Below are 14,483 nucleotides of genomic sequence, written 5' to 3'. Positions count from 1 at the left end.
CTGGTATTGTATGATTAGCATGTATGTACTGTTGTGGCATGTCCATAGTATGTACAGTACAAGTTACATTGCAAATGTAGTGTGTGTGGGACCACCTCAATGGCAAGTGTCAGGGCCTTGTATGTGACCGGTAAGGTACTATTGAACCATACCATCCATACACATGGTGTAGGTACCGTAGGTATCATTTGACATGGACTCTATTCTCAATTGGAGCCAATGGCTGTTCTTTTTCCACACCCTTTGCCCGTAACTAGAGGCTCTGGATACCATACCTGTAGCACGTACGGATCTAGAGTACAGAAGCAAAGTGAAAACATGGTTGAAGTTTCCATATTGTAACACAGCAAAATTTAAGCGCTCAGCTTTCCCACCCCCCTGCTCATCACGCCCCACCAGCCGCCACAGTTTGGTACTGCATCCTACTTTGACCTGGTTGGTATCGGTATTAAGCGAAGTCGAGCCTGATGGTACCGGTATCTTCTCGCAACATGGACTATTGGATACCTCGGATGACCTGTTGCCGGCTTAGCTCTTCTGCTTTCTCCGACTTTTCTCTCAGCTCAGCTGACGGCGGGCTCTTCCTACTAGGCATCTACCTACCTACTATAGTATGTATCACAGTAGTCAGCACATGGCATGGTAGACATGCAGATAAAGCCCTTTGCATCTGAGATTCTCCACCGCACGCAGTTAGCATCGAGCACATGTCTACCGAGCTCCGCCATCCACTTTGGAGGTCGCGGAGATAAAACGAGCCCATATACTGCACGCCTGCATTGTGCCAACTGCCGTCATGCTTTACCAAGGGTCATGCACGGGCTGTGATTGCATTGTTGAATTTGGTGTCCATGATATTGTAGACAGTAGGCTGTTGACCATACAGTAGGTTGCTGGCTTACTCAAGCCTGACGCTGCAGCTTGCAGCTGAGGTTGGCATCCTTTACTTGGCCCACCGCCATGGTGATATTTGACACACTGCTAAGCCAAAGAGCCACCTACCACGACTCGAAATAGCCAGGTAAGTCCAGTATTCCTTTCTCTCCCCGACGCTGGGTCTATCTGGTCTCGACTTGTACAGCCTGCTCTAGGTAGTAGGTAGGTAAATCCATTCTTACCCACTCGGCCCTCTATGTACACTTTTTCTTGCCTACATCCATGCATACCCAAGGTCTGACTGTGTTTGAGATGGTTGCTGGCTGCTATTTTCCTTACCCGATTGATGATGCCATAGCAGACGCACAAACGATCAGGTCGGCTGCAACGAAGGGGAACGGTGCACCGTGGGTCAGCCAACACCTGTCAGCCAGCCAGCCAGCCAGCCAGCCAGACAGACAGACAGACAGCCACTTTGCAGTAGCTCGTGTCCCTACTACGTATTTGACAGACAATCCAGTCAACATTCTGCGTTGCTGTATGTATGTAGGTACAGGTAGACAGCGCATCCTCCCACGCGGGGAGTACCGGCACCTATTCATGTATCCATCCAGCCACCATATCCGGTATCCAGCAAAAAGGTCCATTCAGTCTCGGTGGTGACGTTGGCCGAATCAGGCTAGCATCCAGGAACCAGACTTCGGTACGGGGCGCAGGGGTCCTGGTGGATTTCAACATGTCGAAAGCAACCTCTCTCTCTCCAGCCGGCGGTCGCTTGGAGACAGCCAGCCCTTCGCACGACGACGACGACGACGACGACAACGACGACAACGACAACGAGCCATCCCAACCAAGCCACAGCCAGACCATCTGCAGCCCTCTTCGCTGACACCAGAAGATGCAGCACGAGAGGTTGGCGCCATGTGTGAGTAGCCTCCTTCTTCCCTGTCCTGTCTGACGTGCCTGCTGGGCGGGTGACGTTGTAGAGCATTCCCCCCTCCCCTCCCCTCCCCGTACATATACTATGTAGTGTAGTCCTTCGTCCAGCATGCTGAAACGCGGCACCATGGCGAAACTGCCTTGTTCGCCGGCCGCCGCCCTCTATCTGCCCGTCGTGTGTCTACTACCTAGATAGCCCGATGAGACAAACGTCACGGCCACTGGACCTTTCATGCCCGTCTCTGCGTCGTCGCCGCCGCCGTATTATCTACAACTTGTGCTGACCAACCTTGTGCCACGGCTGCAGCTGCGTTCCCCCTCCTGCACGCGCGACCGGCTGCTGGGAATGCGTCGCACCATATAGAAAACCCCTCGTCGGCCTCGCGCGAACCCAGCCAGACCCGTGGTCGGGCGCTGACGGCCTCGTCGCGCACCGTTGCCTCGCGCTCACAGACGCCCGCCATTGCAGCCCCCAGCAGCAACTCGAGCCCGGACCGCGACCTCACCCTGGGCTCCCTCGAGCGCAAGCCGTCAGGCTCCTATGCTCACAACCGCAACACGTCCATCGTGCACGGCATCCAGCACTCGCGGAACACGAGTTTCGTCAACTCGCCTGCCACGAGCCCGTTGAGCCCCCAGATCATTGCCGCCGCCGCTGGGGTGACTCTCGATGGAGCCGTCATGTCGCAGGAGTCCATAGTCGAGGCCTTTGCCGCCAACGGCACCCCTGGGCCTGCATCTACCACCGCCCTGTCCTCCACTGAGTTCAGTACCGCCTCCCTCCAGCGCAAGCCAGAGCGGGCACCCAGTGCGAGATCCTCGCGCAGAGGCCATAACCACCACCGCTCTCAGTCGCGCCATCACCAGCAGCAACATCCCCATGAGCTCAAGACGGTGGGTGAATATGCGCTGCACCATCTCTTCAACTCCTTCATCAGCCAGGCCGAGCACAAAATCAACCAGTGCATGACAGAACGCGGCCAGCCGGAGGCGAGGGTCGAACTCATTTGCGGGCCGGGCGTGGACCCCAATTTCGACCAGTTGATTGCTGCTCTGGGACACATTGCGAGGCAGAAGCCCAAGCCCCTGATTGATACCATCATGCTGTGGCGGAAGGCGAAGAGCGAAGAGGCCGCCAAGCAGCGCACACAGCTCCTCAACGCCCGCCATGCTGCCCCTGTGCCCCAGCTCGCGCTATCACGCCGAAATACGGAACCAGTCCACCAGCCCGAGCACCAGTCTACGGCCTCGATGGCTTCGACCCGGGATATGCTGGCTCTGCAGCAGACCGTCACACAGGCCGAGCAGCGCTCGACTGTCTCAACATTTATTCTCTGTCGTGTTCTCATCGAGATCATGACGCAAACTGATTTGCAGAATCTCACATTTGACATGGCTGATCGCTTACTTGGCCTCTTCTATGGACAGCTCAGTACCGTGGACCCGGAACTCGTCGAAATTTCTCCCCTTAATCTTGCCAATTGGACCATCTATAGCCAACTGCTTGGCGTACTTAGCGGCCTGATCTTTGACCACGTCCAGGACAAATTCATCACTGATCTCAAAATTGTAGACGCCCACTTGTCCATCAAGAACCAATACAACAGGGATCATGAAGCCAAAGGAGCTCTTCTGATCCGCGCCCTACGGTACCTCAAGGTTGACAACTACCCTGAAGAGGCCTGGGATCGTACCTGCGAATTTATGCAATCCGTGGCAAAGTTGTTCAACAACGCACACGGCCAACCTATCAAATATGCCTATTGCCAGGTACTTCGGGAGCTGCTGCTCAATATTGCTTCCAAGGTCACTGTGGAGATAGGCGCACCAAGGTGGAAGATGGCCATCGATCTTCTGCGGCAGCGTGCTTCTGTATTGCTCAGCAAGCCCAAGCACTGGCACGAAGCGTTCCCGCTGATGACAGCCATCCTTTGTGTCTCACCCACAGATGTATTTCTGTCACAATGGCATGGGCTTGTGCTGTCAACACAGCCGCGACTCAAGGAACGTGCTACACGTGCCATTGCTTTGCGAGGCATCTGTCGCCTGGTTTGGACCTATCTGTACAGGCGGGGAACTGAGCCACCAAACATTGTCGTCAGACGGCTTGAAGACATCATTCGCCTGGTATTCCAGCCTGGGAGGCGGTCTTATTTATCAACGGAACCTGCCATTGCGGAACCATTGATCCAACTCACACGTATCATTGGCTACAAATATCAGGACCTGTGTTTCAAAACCATAATCTTTCCGTTGTTGAACTCGGAGATGTTCAGTGCTGGCCGAGAACTGCGAGTGGAAAACCTTGAGCCCGACCGAATGGTCATAGGTATTCGTTCTTTTCTTGCCATCATGGCAGACTTGGAGAACGCAGAACAGCCACCATTGCCCGTGAAATACAACGTTGACCTCAACGCTCCCTCTAGTGAGCTTCCAGCTCTTCCCGCTAGCCCTCGGCCTATCCAGCATCTTCCTACCAAGTCCACGCTCCTCAAAGAGGAACGTCTTTCGCGACCGGTGAATTTTAGTGGCTTTGGGGAAGTAGCCAAAGAATACTATGTTCGGTTCTGCAAGATCCTCGGTGAAATCACCATCATCTGCGACAATGCTTTCGGTGGACAAGCTGTGCTTGACGAAAAATTCTCCTTGCAGACGCCAAAGACACCAATGGCAGAGGCGTTCAGCTTCAGTCGACGGGAGGATCACCAGACGAGCTTGGATCCACGTCAAGGATTTTATGACCTACTGCATGTCGCTGTGCAGGCTTTGCCCCGTTGTCTATCGCCCCATATCCCATTCAACTCGTTGGTCAATCTGTTATGCACGGGGACAGCCCATGTGCAAGGCACCATTGCTACATCCTCGGCTCAATCACTGAAATCGATCGCACGACAATCACATGCTCAGCAAGTAACGATCGGTTTCGCTCGATTCATCTTCAATTTTGATGATCGGTATGCCACCATGTCAGATGGTGGTATGCTAGGAGCTGGGCACATTGAGAGCACTCTCAAACTTTACATTGAACTTCTGCAAATATGGATCGAGGAGATCAAGCAGAAGACACGCAAAGCGGCACTTGATTCACCAGACGATGGCTCTGGCAGTCGCGCGGCTCAGCTTGACATCAATTCCGTCTGGGCTCATGTTGATGAGATCGAATCACATGGGCTCTTCTTCCTTTGTTCACCTTCGCGACGAGTGCGAGCATTCGCCGTCACAGTACTTCGCCGTATCACTGAATTCGATACAGCTCTTGGGGGTTCTAATACGAGAGTCATCAGAGTCATGGAGGGCAGCCCTCAAAAAGTCATGGATATCAGTGACGAAAAATTGTCGCTTGCTGAACGTAGCCGTCTTCAGCGTGGCATGAGGAAAAGCAACGTTCAGAGCACTTTGGTGGAGCTATGTAGCAGCGACGTGCCATACGACTCTACGCTCTGGTTCAAGATCTTTCCCAATCTGATTCGTATAAGTTTTGAGGTCTGTCCATTTGCTGTCACCCTGACTCGAGACATTGTATGCGCACGGCTTTGTCAAATGCAACGGACTCTATCCTCGCTCGCGGAGGGACATCGCACAACGCCCTACTCACCTTTCGAACCCAGTACTGCAAAGGTCACTGGCCGATTGGCGTCCACATCACCCGACGTTGTGATTGAACAGTGGAAACTTTATCTCATCTTCGCTTTTACAACGCTTACAAATCTGGGACCGGGTACATCAGCGTCATCGCAAAGTCAACCTGTTCAACACGCAAGGAAGAGCTCCAAGTCGTCTCAAAAGAGCGGCAATAAGCTTTATACAGCTACAGAACTCTTCGCCAAAATACTGCCCTTCCTGTCTGTCGACAATACTGCGATACGGGATGCAGCTGTTGTAGGCCTGGGATCGGTCAACCTGAATCTGTACCGCACATTGCTAGAGTCTCTACAGGGTATTGTAGCCGCGTGTGCCGAGGAGGCGAAGTCACGGCTAGGGACTCATAATCGCAACCTGAGTAGTCCGCGTGTTACAAATTATCGCACAGATCACCTGCGCACAGAAATCACCCACGTATACAAGCTCACATCTCAGCAATATCTGAAGTTGCCCGAATGTTACAACGATGAGTGGATCGTCAACAATCTGGTCAACTACACAAAGGATCTGAGGATTTTCCTGAGTGACACCGAAGTGCAAATGGAGCCACGATTTTTGAAACTTCGGACTCATTATTGCGGTTTAGTCGAAGTGCTGTTTGAAGGTATCAACAAGACCAATGATCCTTTGCAGTGGATGCCCTTCCAAGCCCGCAAGGCTGCCTTCACCCTAATGGAAGAGTGGTGTGGCTATTCAGCTAACCAACCTCAAATCCGTCAAAGGGAAGAACACATGCGTCGCTCTATGCTAGACCGAGAACACGACATGGGGAATAAAGGCATCGCAACAGCGGCTCATGAGATTGAAAAACGAGATCTTCGAACGGCTGCACTCAGTGCCATGGCTGCCTTGTGTGGTGGCCCGGTCAGCATCACTACAGACAGCAAAGTTCTGCTCCAATTTGATGTCCTACGCATGCTCAACTGGATGGATAGCATTTTCGAAACGCCGAGTGATCGAACACACGCAATCGGTCGTCGAGCTCTAACTAATCTCATTCTACATAATCGCGAACATCCATACCTCCTGGAACGCTCTATAGAGATGTGTTACAACTCAAAGTCCTCCAAGGCCTTGGAGAGTTATTTCGAAGTAGTGACTCAGGTATTGACTCAACGCGAGGACTACACATTGCCGTTTTGGAAAGTTCTCAGTGCTGGATTGTACACCTTGGGGCATGAAAACAGCACAATCCGCATGAAGTCTGCACGGCTACTAAGAAAGCTGGAAGCCAGGGAACAAAAGAACTCGAAACTACAAGATCTTGACATCAGCATATCGGACAAGACCATTGCCGTCTACAAATTGGCGCAATTCGAAACTTCACGCCGGCTTGCCAAACAGCACTCTGCGCTTGCCTTTCTGGTCTTCTCTGAATTCTCTCGGTTCTTCAATAATCTCGCTGCTGATCATCAGCGCAACATGGTTGCTGCAATGTTGCCATGGGTACAGACTGTGGAGCTCCAGGTCAATCCTGAGGGGGGCCCGACTGCCAACTCGTACATGCTCCTCGTGAACTTGTTTGAAATCACCGTGTCGTGTGGTAAAGCTCTGCACAACGAAATCCAGGCTCTCTGGCAGGCTCTGGCAACCGGCCCCCATGCTGGCAATGTGCAACTCATTCTCAACTTCATCATCAACCTCTGTTTGGAAAAGCGTGAGCAAAACTACGTTGATATATCAAGACAAATTGTCGTACATCTTTCGAGTACTCCGGCGGGCTTGAAAGTGGTGGAATTTCTACTCATGCAGATCAACCCACGATCCATGGTCAGCGAGAAACGTGAGCCAATGCTTCCTCCGCCAGATGCCGCCAGTCTCCCCTATCTAGCTGATATCAGCAACCTGCTCCCAAGCAGCAATAAGCAGGTGAGTTGGGGCCTTTTTCTCCGTGACCAGGAGCTAACAAATTCAGTCTGGTTTTGCGTTGGGCCAGATTTGCCTCATTCTACTTGTTGATCTTATGGTTTCACCGATCAAGGTGGCCAATGAGCATATACCTTTACTTTTACAAGTGATCTTAATACTGTGGGATCATTACACCCCAGTGGTTCAAGATCAGGCTCGCGAGATGCTTGTACATCTCATACACGAGCTAGTCATTTCCAAAATCGAAGACGATAGCTCCGGCATCGATAAAAGATCCATTGAGGACTTTGTTGAGAACGTTCGACAACATGATGTAAAGGTGGTTTGGAACTACGACGAAAAGAACAGCAAAGATGCAGAAGATTCAGGTGCTAAAGTTCCACAGTCGATGGATTACGTTGCTGGAGAAGTGTTGAAGTTTTTTTCGCTCGCCTATCCCGCGCTTCGGGAAGCGTGGGGAAGAGTTGCGTTGAACTGGGCTACCTCCTGCCCAGTGAGACATCTTGCATGTCGATCATTTCAGGTCTTTCGCTGCATTCTGACTTCACTGGATCAGCAAATGCTCTCAGACATGCTTGCACGACTTTCAAACACAATCTCGGATGAGGAAAGCGACATACAAACATTCTCAATGGAGATCCTGACTACCCTACGAGCCATTATTGAGGCATTGGCGCCAGAAGACCTCATACAGTACCCGCAACTGTTCTGGACTACTTGTGCCTGTCTGGATACCATACATGAAGGCGAGTTTATGGAGACCTTGCTCATGCTGGATAAGTTTCTAGACAAACTCGATCTGGGCGATCATGTGGTGCTGCAAATTCTGGAGGACAGTTGTCCGGCGAAATGGGAGGGCCGATTTGAGGGACTTGCTCAGCTAACTTACAAGGGCATACGATCAAGTATATGCATAGATCGATCCCTGCGGATTCTCGAACGACTCGTAATCTTACCCTCAAGTCGCATTGTCGGTGATGATAGCAGACTCGTCTATACTGTTCTCGCCAACTTGCCAGGGTTCTTACGAACTTTTGACCCTACGTACAAGGACCTAGGCCTCCGAACCAGTGCCGAGATACTCGCGCGCGTAGCGGAAGAGCAATACCAGTGTCCTGCCCTTGCAGATGCACTTACGGCACTTGCTTTGAAGAGGACCCGGCACGAGAAAGACTTCCTTGCGCAGATCATGACGGCCATTAGGACCAGGTTCTTCCCCGATCACGAATTCGGTAGCCTTGTCTTTTTGTTGAGCCTCTTGACAAATAGAATTGACTGGGTCAAAACAAACACCATCGAGGTGCTTTGCGTATTGATACCCGAAATCGACATGCGGAAACCTGAAATTGCTTCCAAGGGCTCCGATTTGTTCTCACCGCTTCTGCGACTATTGCAGAGCGCATTTTGTTCACAAGCCTTGAGAGTGTTGGACTTCGTCATTAGCCTCAACATGACCAGCACACTTACTCCATTCGACAAGCAGCACATTCGGATGAGTATGGCTGGGTCACATTCGACCCGGGGCTATAAGAAGCAATTCGAAAAGACCCAATCCCTATATGGAATACCCGAAGAGAGCGGATGGGCCATACCTATGCCTGCTCTTCATTCACAACTTACGAGAGCCAACGTCCATGCTGTGTTCTACACCTGTGGTAACTTTGATGAAATGAACGCTCCAGACACAGAAACACCTAAGATTGAGTTCCGACAGGAAGAGTTTCCCTTCAGTCCGCTATCAGATTATCGAACGGCAACGATGACATCAGAAGATACTCGAGGCGATAGTCACATCGGCGATCTGGTGATGAAGCTTGACAGTCTAGACGATTTCTTTGACGACGATGATGATGCCGAAACGCTGACAGATTTACCAAACTTCGCAACATCCGGACGATACAATTGTCCGAGTTCACATGACGTACGGGAGAACCTTTACGACCAACAAACCGCACCCATCCTGCACAAGTCACTTACGCGCAATGCAAGCGTCACCTCTTTTCAATCGGGATTTATATCTGAGGTGAAACTATCTCCTGTTAGGGACCCAGGTGTTATGACACCTGGAGCCTTCAGTACTTTTGCCTCCTCGTTATCTTCACTTCCGCCGACCAGTAACCTGCCTTCTCGACCAGGCCTACATTCTCGGTCCGTCACATCACCATCTGCACCCAATCAAACTCACCGTGTGTCACCATCTCCCTCCTCCACGGCCTTGGACGAGCAGAACGAGCCCTTTTCCGACGATGAGTATGCAACGAGACGGTCCGATAGTGCAGACAAGACATTCAACTTGGAGCCTGTCACCAAGCCTGTACCCCAGGACGCCAGAAGTAGGTTTCGAAGCGGTATGCGACGGCTAACAGGAGGGAGTGACGCAAAGGACAGTGCTAAGACGCGAGAGGCAATTAAGCAATCGCTACAGAAGAGTCCATTGGTACCAAAGGTGCCTGATATTTACCTCGTCAACCCGAAGAGTGCAGATCCTTGAGAAGAGGAGGCTGTATTGTGCATGGAAAGAGTGACGCTACCCAACAAGCGTGTTATGGAACCTATAGGGTCGGTGTCATCATGTGGAACCCTAAGATATGAATGTTCTTTGACGCAAGATACCAAGTTCTTAGTTAGAATAGACGGCTGTTTTTTCATGTTGACTGTGTTTTTCTTTCGAACGCTGCCCTGGGCTGCCCTGGGCCATGTCCCCGCTTCCCTGGACTTGCTTTTATCACGTGGAAACATACGCCGGCGGACGCTCCCCACTCTCGTACGCCGGCACCGGATCCCTCGTCTCCACATCATCATCATACTGGTCTACCATACAATCACTGACTTCAACAAAAAGCGTAACCTTTGTGAGCCCCGTACTTGCATCCCACTCAACACTGCCCTGCCCGGCCTCCCCTTTCCCGTCGCTACCATCACTGCGTGCGCAACATCTGCCAGCTTCAGTAATTGGTGATATCGGAACTCCATGACCACTTGGTCTACTACTATGAGATTTGGGTTGAATTGTGTGGTAGCGTGGCGTAAGTTCTATGGCAGAACTGCCACAAGAGCCGAAAGCAGGTGCTCACCAGAGCGTATGGCCACTCGGGCAAGGGACGGGGATCTACCACCGGGAAGGTTGTGGCTTTAAGGTTGGGCCTATCTGTGTCGAGGTAAGTCAGTATTACCCTGTATAGTACAGCACAGGCGACTATATCTGTACACCATGCGCACATGGCAATGTACATACCAAACGCAACCAACCCCCAGATGAAGTCCTGGACAATCTCACTCGTCCTCGCATGTCTCCGACTCTCCCCTGGAAGATGCTCTTCCGTTACCACTGGAATTGCCATGGGCATGCGAGACCGAAATTCGTATTTTCTGGCCACGACTTCACGTGCCCATAATTCCATAATGTTGACTCTCCGCACCTCTCTGCGATTTCCTCGCTTCTCCCGCCTTTGGATTTCAGCAATGTAAGGTGAGTCGTCGGGGTAGTGGTCAACACGGCATCCCCATGATTCGAAGTCACGTGCTATGAAGGCAATTTTGGATAGATACGGACGATTGTGGTGCGTGGTCAATACCACGTAGTACATGATAGTTGCCGGGTGTTGCTGCTTTGCTGACGGACAAGTAAGGAAAGGTTAGGACAAGAAGGAATTAGCAAGGAGGCAGTAGAGAGGTCTACGAGCGACAGACGTTTGCTACTTATGCAAAGACCGGGTATTGGTCACTATCGCTGCTCCTTTCTGGTGGCTCCATGTGAAGTTGACCTTTGAAAGACAGCTTTTACACCCAAACGACGTAGCGCACGAGGGTGTACATCAGCGCATTCCGGGTCTTTTAGTGAAGCAATGACGCCAGGCATTACACGTCACCGCTGAACCAGCACTGTTACCGTATTCAAATCTGCCACTTGTGCAAGGGACTCCGCAAGGTGAAGGGTGCCAACGTTAGGCATGCGGCTGGGTCTGCGGCACAGCCTGCAGACCTGTGGCTGGTGTGCCTGGAATGTGAGAGCGGTTGAGAATGTTTGGGGACGTGATGATACGGCCCAACGCATGCCAAGAGCCGGGGTTGGCGTTACCTATGGTGTTTTGGTTGGAAGGTGGAAGACTGGAAATTCTGTCAGTGGTAAAGTAACTAGTATGCAGAGTACATACTTGCACGGGAACTTGATCAAGGACAACAGGATCTTCCCTTCACCTTGAGTGTAAGTCTTTCACATAAGTGCTCACTCACGCTGTCGTCATATGCATTGATTGAAATGACAGGAGTCCTGGTCAACAAGGGAAGATACAATACAACCGCATCCGTCACTAATAACATTCGCTCATCACGGCTGGTTGATATCCTCTCATTCCCGTGGGTTATGCGGATATATGTTTACCTCTCAATTCATCCCTCAGTACACTGTCTCTGCCTGTCTCAGCACAATACCACGGCTCTTCGCCCCCTCGTTCATCAATTTTTCCATGTTCCTCACTCTCACTTCTGCCATGTACTCTTGTTGCTCTGCCGAAAAAGGCCTCCATTCATGTGGATTGTGTCCGAAGCCAAAAGTTTTGTGTATAGCGTAACCCATGCACACCAAGATCAAGGCGCCGACCATGATGAGGAGAACGATCAGGGGCTTCGGTATGGAATATTCTTCGTCGCGCTTGGCAACATGGTGGGATGTTTCGGTCGCGCTGAGGAACATGTTTTGGTAGGAGATGAGCATTGGGCGACAATGGTTGCGTGGTCGTGTGAATCGAGTGGAGACTGGGAATTAAATTATTCGGAGATACAATATTGCCTTGCTCTTCGATTGGTATAGGTTCGAATACGAGATGCGGTGGAGGGACAGGATAAATGACGCTGTTCTGAGGCGAGCGATACAGTTTTTCGAATTCCGGCATTCGTAAGTGATGGATCTGGGACAGATAGACACAATGTAATTCACCGACTCTAACAAGTGGTAATCCTCGAAGCGAGGAAAAGAAGACAGGGAGTTACAGCAGCAGGTAGACGAGACTTTGTACATCTTACCAACCCATCAATAAGGCCTACATAGTAAGCACATCCTTCAATTTTTGCGTGCTTGGAAACAGCATTGCCTCTATGCTTCATCGACACTGCTCGTATATTTCCTCTTTTGCCTTAGCTTTACAGTAGAGAACGGGTGTGATTGGCTACTATGGGCCTGTCCTCGTTGAGGCGTCCACTGTAGTAGTACACCTGGGCAGTTTCCAACATCTGCGCATGTGATAGAGCGAAGCGACAAATCAGGCATCTTACTGCTGCTCATGGCCTGGGGCTAGGACGACCCGCGTGTTTTGTTGAACATGTGTACTACGCAAGGAATCGGAACCGGTGTCTGAGTGGATATCACTGTGGCGCGTAGTGGAGATGAAGTGAAGTAAGATGTGTGCCTGAGGGGGCCGTTTTGTTCAATGATCACAATGTCTAATTAATTGGAACCATCCCAGAGAAATTTGAAGTAATACCCATATTCGCCACTAAGACTGACATCGTCGGCAGTCTACACCTATGCCACCAAGCTTGCACCGACCAAACGAATTCCAAAATCTACAATGCCCAGATCGTGAAAGCGGCAATCGCCGAAAGTAGCACGGTCGTGCTATGCACCGCCAAGGACGAGGCAGCTCCTGTACTTGCGCCTGCAGTATTGCTGCCACCGGTGCTGCTGCCACCAGTACTGTTGCCAGAGCTGCTGCCAGAGCCGCTGCCAGAGCTGCCGCCAGTAGTGCCTTGCGAGGTCTCGTTTCCGCTGGATGTGTTGTTAGGGCTGTTGATGACGTCGGTCAAGTTGGCGGGTTGTGTATCAGGTAGGTCGTTTCGCTCAGGACATGATAAATCAAAGCGCGGCTCTGTCGAGAGGTTGTCGGTGATGGCGAATTTGACCTTGTTGGCTGGGTTCGCGTCTCGCAGAGTGTACCAGAATACGTTGTACTTGCCGAAAAGCGCGCAACCGACGTCTCGCCAGTAGGTAGCCGCGTTGTCGACTGATGATACTGCGGCTCCAAATGAGGGGCCACTGTATGCCCAGCCAGTCTCTGTGATCCAGACGTCCTTTCCTTTTGCGACGCCCTCAGTTGCCGCAATCGCACTGCCCATCAGCTCGGCCGCGTTTTCAATCTTGTTATCTTGCTCTGCCTGGTAGAAAGGGAAATTGTTGACCGAGACAAAATCAATCTCGTCCACGACGGCCTTGTTTGACCCGTTGACCCAGGCAGTCCATGTGTCGACGTGTGTGATTTTAACGTCACGCAGAGGCGTGTTTGCGAGACGCTCGCGAGTCGTCTTGATAAAGTTGACGATGACATCGGCCGTGTTACCCACTCCGGCCTTGTTACGACGTCCAGGCTTCGAGAAAATCAGTGATGCTCTGTGCGCATGATACGGGTAGACTTACCTCCGAGTCACGGTAAAGGTCCTCACTTCCGACCGAGAGACCGATGATGAGATCAGTCAGGCGCGTGCCGTGCTCCTCCACAGCCGCTTCCAACGCCTTCAGTTCATTGTCGATGCTGTCGGTGCCAGATGCCCAGATGCCGAGGAGCAGACGGGTGTTGGTGGCTATGGCAGCTGCGAAAGCACTGATGGGCGTGTCGGTGGTTTCCCACTGCACATTCGAGTACAGGCGGATTGCGCTGAAGTTGCCGGGCGCGCCTTGCAGTTCTTTGGCCGTCCTGAACTCTCTTTCGAAGTCTGCCTGCGACTTTGCGTTACCCTTGTCGTCGGAGGCGCCGGAGTTGAAACCGAGAAGGAAAGTGTCCTGCGCAATGGCTCCGCTGATGGTAGCTGCCGCCAGCGCAAATGCAGATGTAAATCTCATGATCAGGATAGACTTGTAGTAAGCGAGTGTGAAGAAGGGCAATGTGACAAAGAAAGGAGAAGGGAACAAGAGAAGGGGTGAGTAAGGGGAAAGTGATTCGTGTTTGAGGTTTGACGTGGGGGTCTGCACTTTTGTTGTGCGACTACGGGCAGCACAGCTTTGTTACCGGTAGGTGTACCGGTACCGATGCTGCAGATCCGAGCCCATATGGCCATTCACCCAGGGGCCATGCTTTGACCCCGTACCCCAAACTAAAGCCTGGTGTGGAGCCAGTTTGATTGGCCTGAATGACATGAGGAAACCTTTGCACAATTTCGCGTACGGG

The 14,483-nt window shown here is 51.6% G+C and overlaps 5 protein-coding genes across 5 annotated transcripts; 1 reads left to right on the top strand and 4 right to left on the bottom strand.

Moving 5' to 3' along the window:
- Positions 1-138: 138 nt before the first annotated feature.
- On the bottom strand, positions 139-834 carry IAQ61_003578 (uncharacterized protein; the record flags this gene model as incomplete). Its single annotated transcript, XM_066096022.1, has 2 exons — positions 139-496; positions 806-834. 2 exons carry the CDS (start codon positions 832-834, stop codon positions 139-141), a joined length of 387 nt encoding a protein of 128 aa, XP_065953898.1.
- Positions 835-1,171: 337 nt separating this feature from the next.
- Positions 1,172-9,974, top strand: IAQ61_003577 (uncharacterized protein). The gene is given in 7 exon segments (XM_066096021.1): positions 1,172-1,422; positions 1,433-1,540; positions 1,567-1,799; positions 1,912-1,990; positions 2,012-2,165; positions 2,180-7,326; positions 7,373-9,974. 7 exon segments carry the CDS (start codon positions 1,189-1,191, stop codon positions 9,815-9,817), a joined length of 8,400 nt encoding a protein of 2,799 aa, XP_065953897.1. The 5' UTR covers positions 1,172-1,188; the 3' UTR covers positions 9,818-9,974.
- Positions 9,975-10,051: 77 nt separating this feature from the next.
- Positions 10,052-10,913, bottom strand: IAQ61_003576 (uncharacterized protein; the record flags this gene model as incomplete). Its single annotated transcript, XM_066096020.1, has 2 exons — positions 10,052-10,395; positions 10,535-10,913. The coding sequence occupies 2 exons, from the start codon at positions 10,911-10,913 to the stop codon at positions 10,052-10,054; spliced, it is 723 nt and encodes a 240-aa protein (XP_065953896.1).
- Positions 10,914-11,270: 357 nt separating this feature from the next.
- On the bottom strand, positions 11,271-12,019 carry IAQ61_003575 (uncharacterized protein; the record flags this gene model as incomplete). Its single annotated transcript, XM_003837077.2, has 2 exons — positions 11,271-11,460; positions 11,730-12,019. The coding sequence occupies 2 exons, from the start codon at positions 12,017-12,019 to the stop codon at positions 11,271-11,273; spliced, it is 480 nt and encodes a 159-aa protein (XP_003837125.2).
- Positions 12,020-12,888: 869 nt separating this feature from the next.
- Positions 12,889-14,158, bottom strand: IAQ61_003574 (uncharacterized protein; the record flags this gene model as incomplete). Its single annotated transcript, XM_003837076.2, has 2 exons — positions 12,889-13,686; positions 13,736-14,158. The coding sequence occupies 2 exons, from the start codon at positions 14,156-14,158 to the stop codon at positions 12,889-12,891; spliced, it is 1,221 nt and encodes a 406-aa protein (XP_003837124.2).
- Between the last annotated feature and the right edge of the window lie 325 nt (positions 14,159-14,483).

Source organism: Plenodomus lingam, assembly GCF_022343315.1.
Source record: "Plenodomus lingam strain CAN1 chromosome Unknown contig_18, whole genome shotgun sequence".
Lineage (NCBI taxonomy): Eukaryota > Fungi > Ascomycota > Dothideomycetes > Pleosporales > Leptosphaeriaceae > Plenodomus > Plenodomus lingam.
The sequence above is the reverse complement of the archived record's forward strand: the minus strand, read 5'-3'. Positions and strand labels throughout refer to the sequence as shown.

Bases quoted from the DNA above. Each gene is read 5' to 3' on its own strand.
- IAQ61_003577 (XM_066096021.1), top strand. From the start codon at position 1,189: ATGGTTGCTGGCTGCTATTTTCCTTACCCGATTGATGATGCCATAGCA. The intron at 1,800-1,911 runs GTGTGAGTAGCC...TATGTAGTGTAG, and splicing joins GCACGAGAGGTTGGCGCCAT to TCCTTCGTCCAGCATGCTGA. The intron at 7,327-7,372 runs GTGAGTTGGGGC...TAACAAATTCAG, and splicing joins TCCCAAGCAGCAATAAGCAG to TCTGGTTTTGCGTTGGGCCA.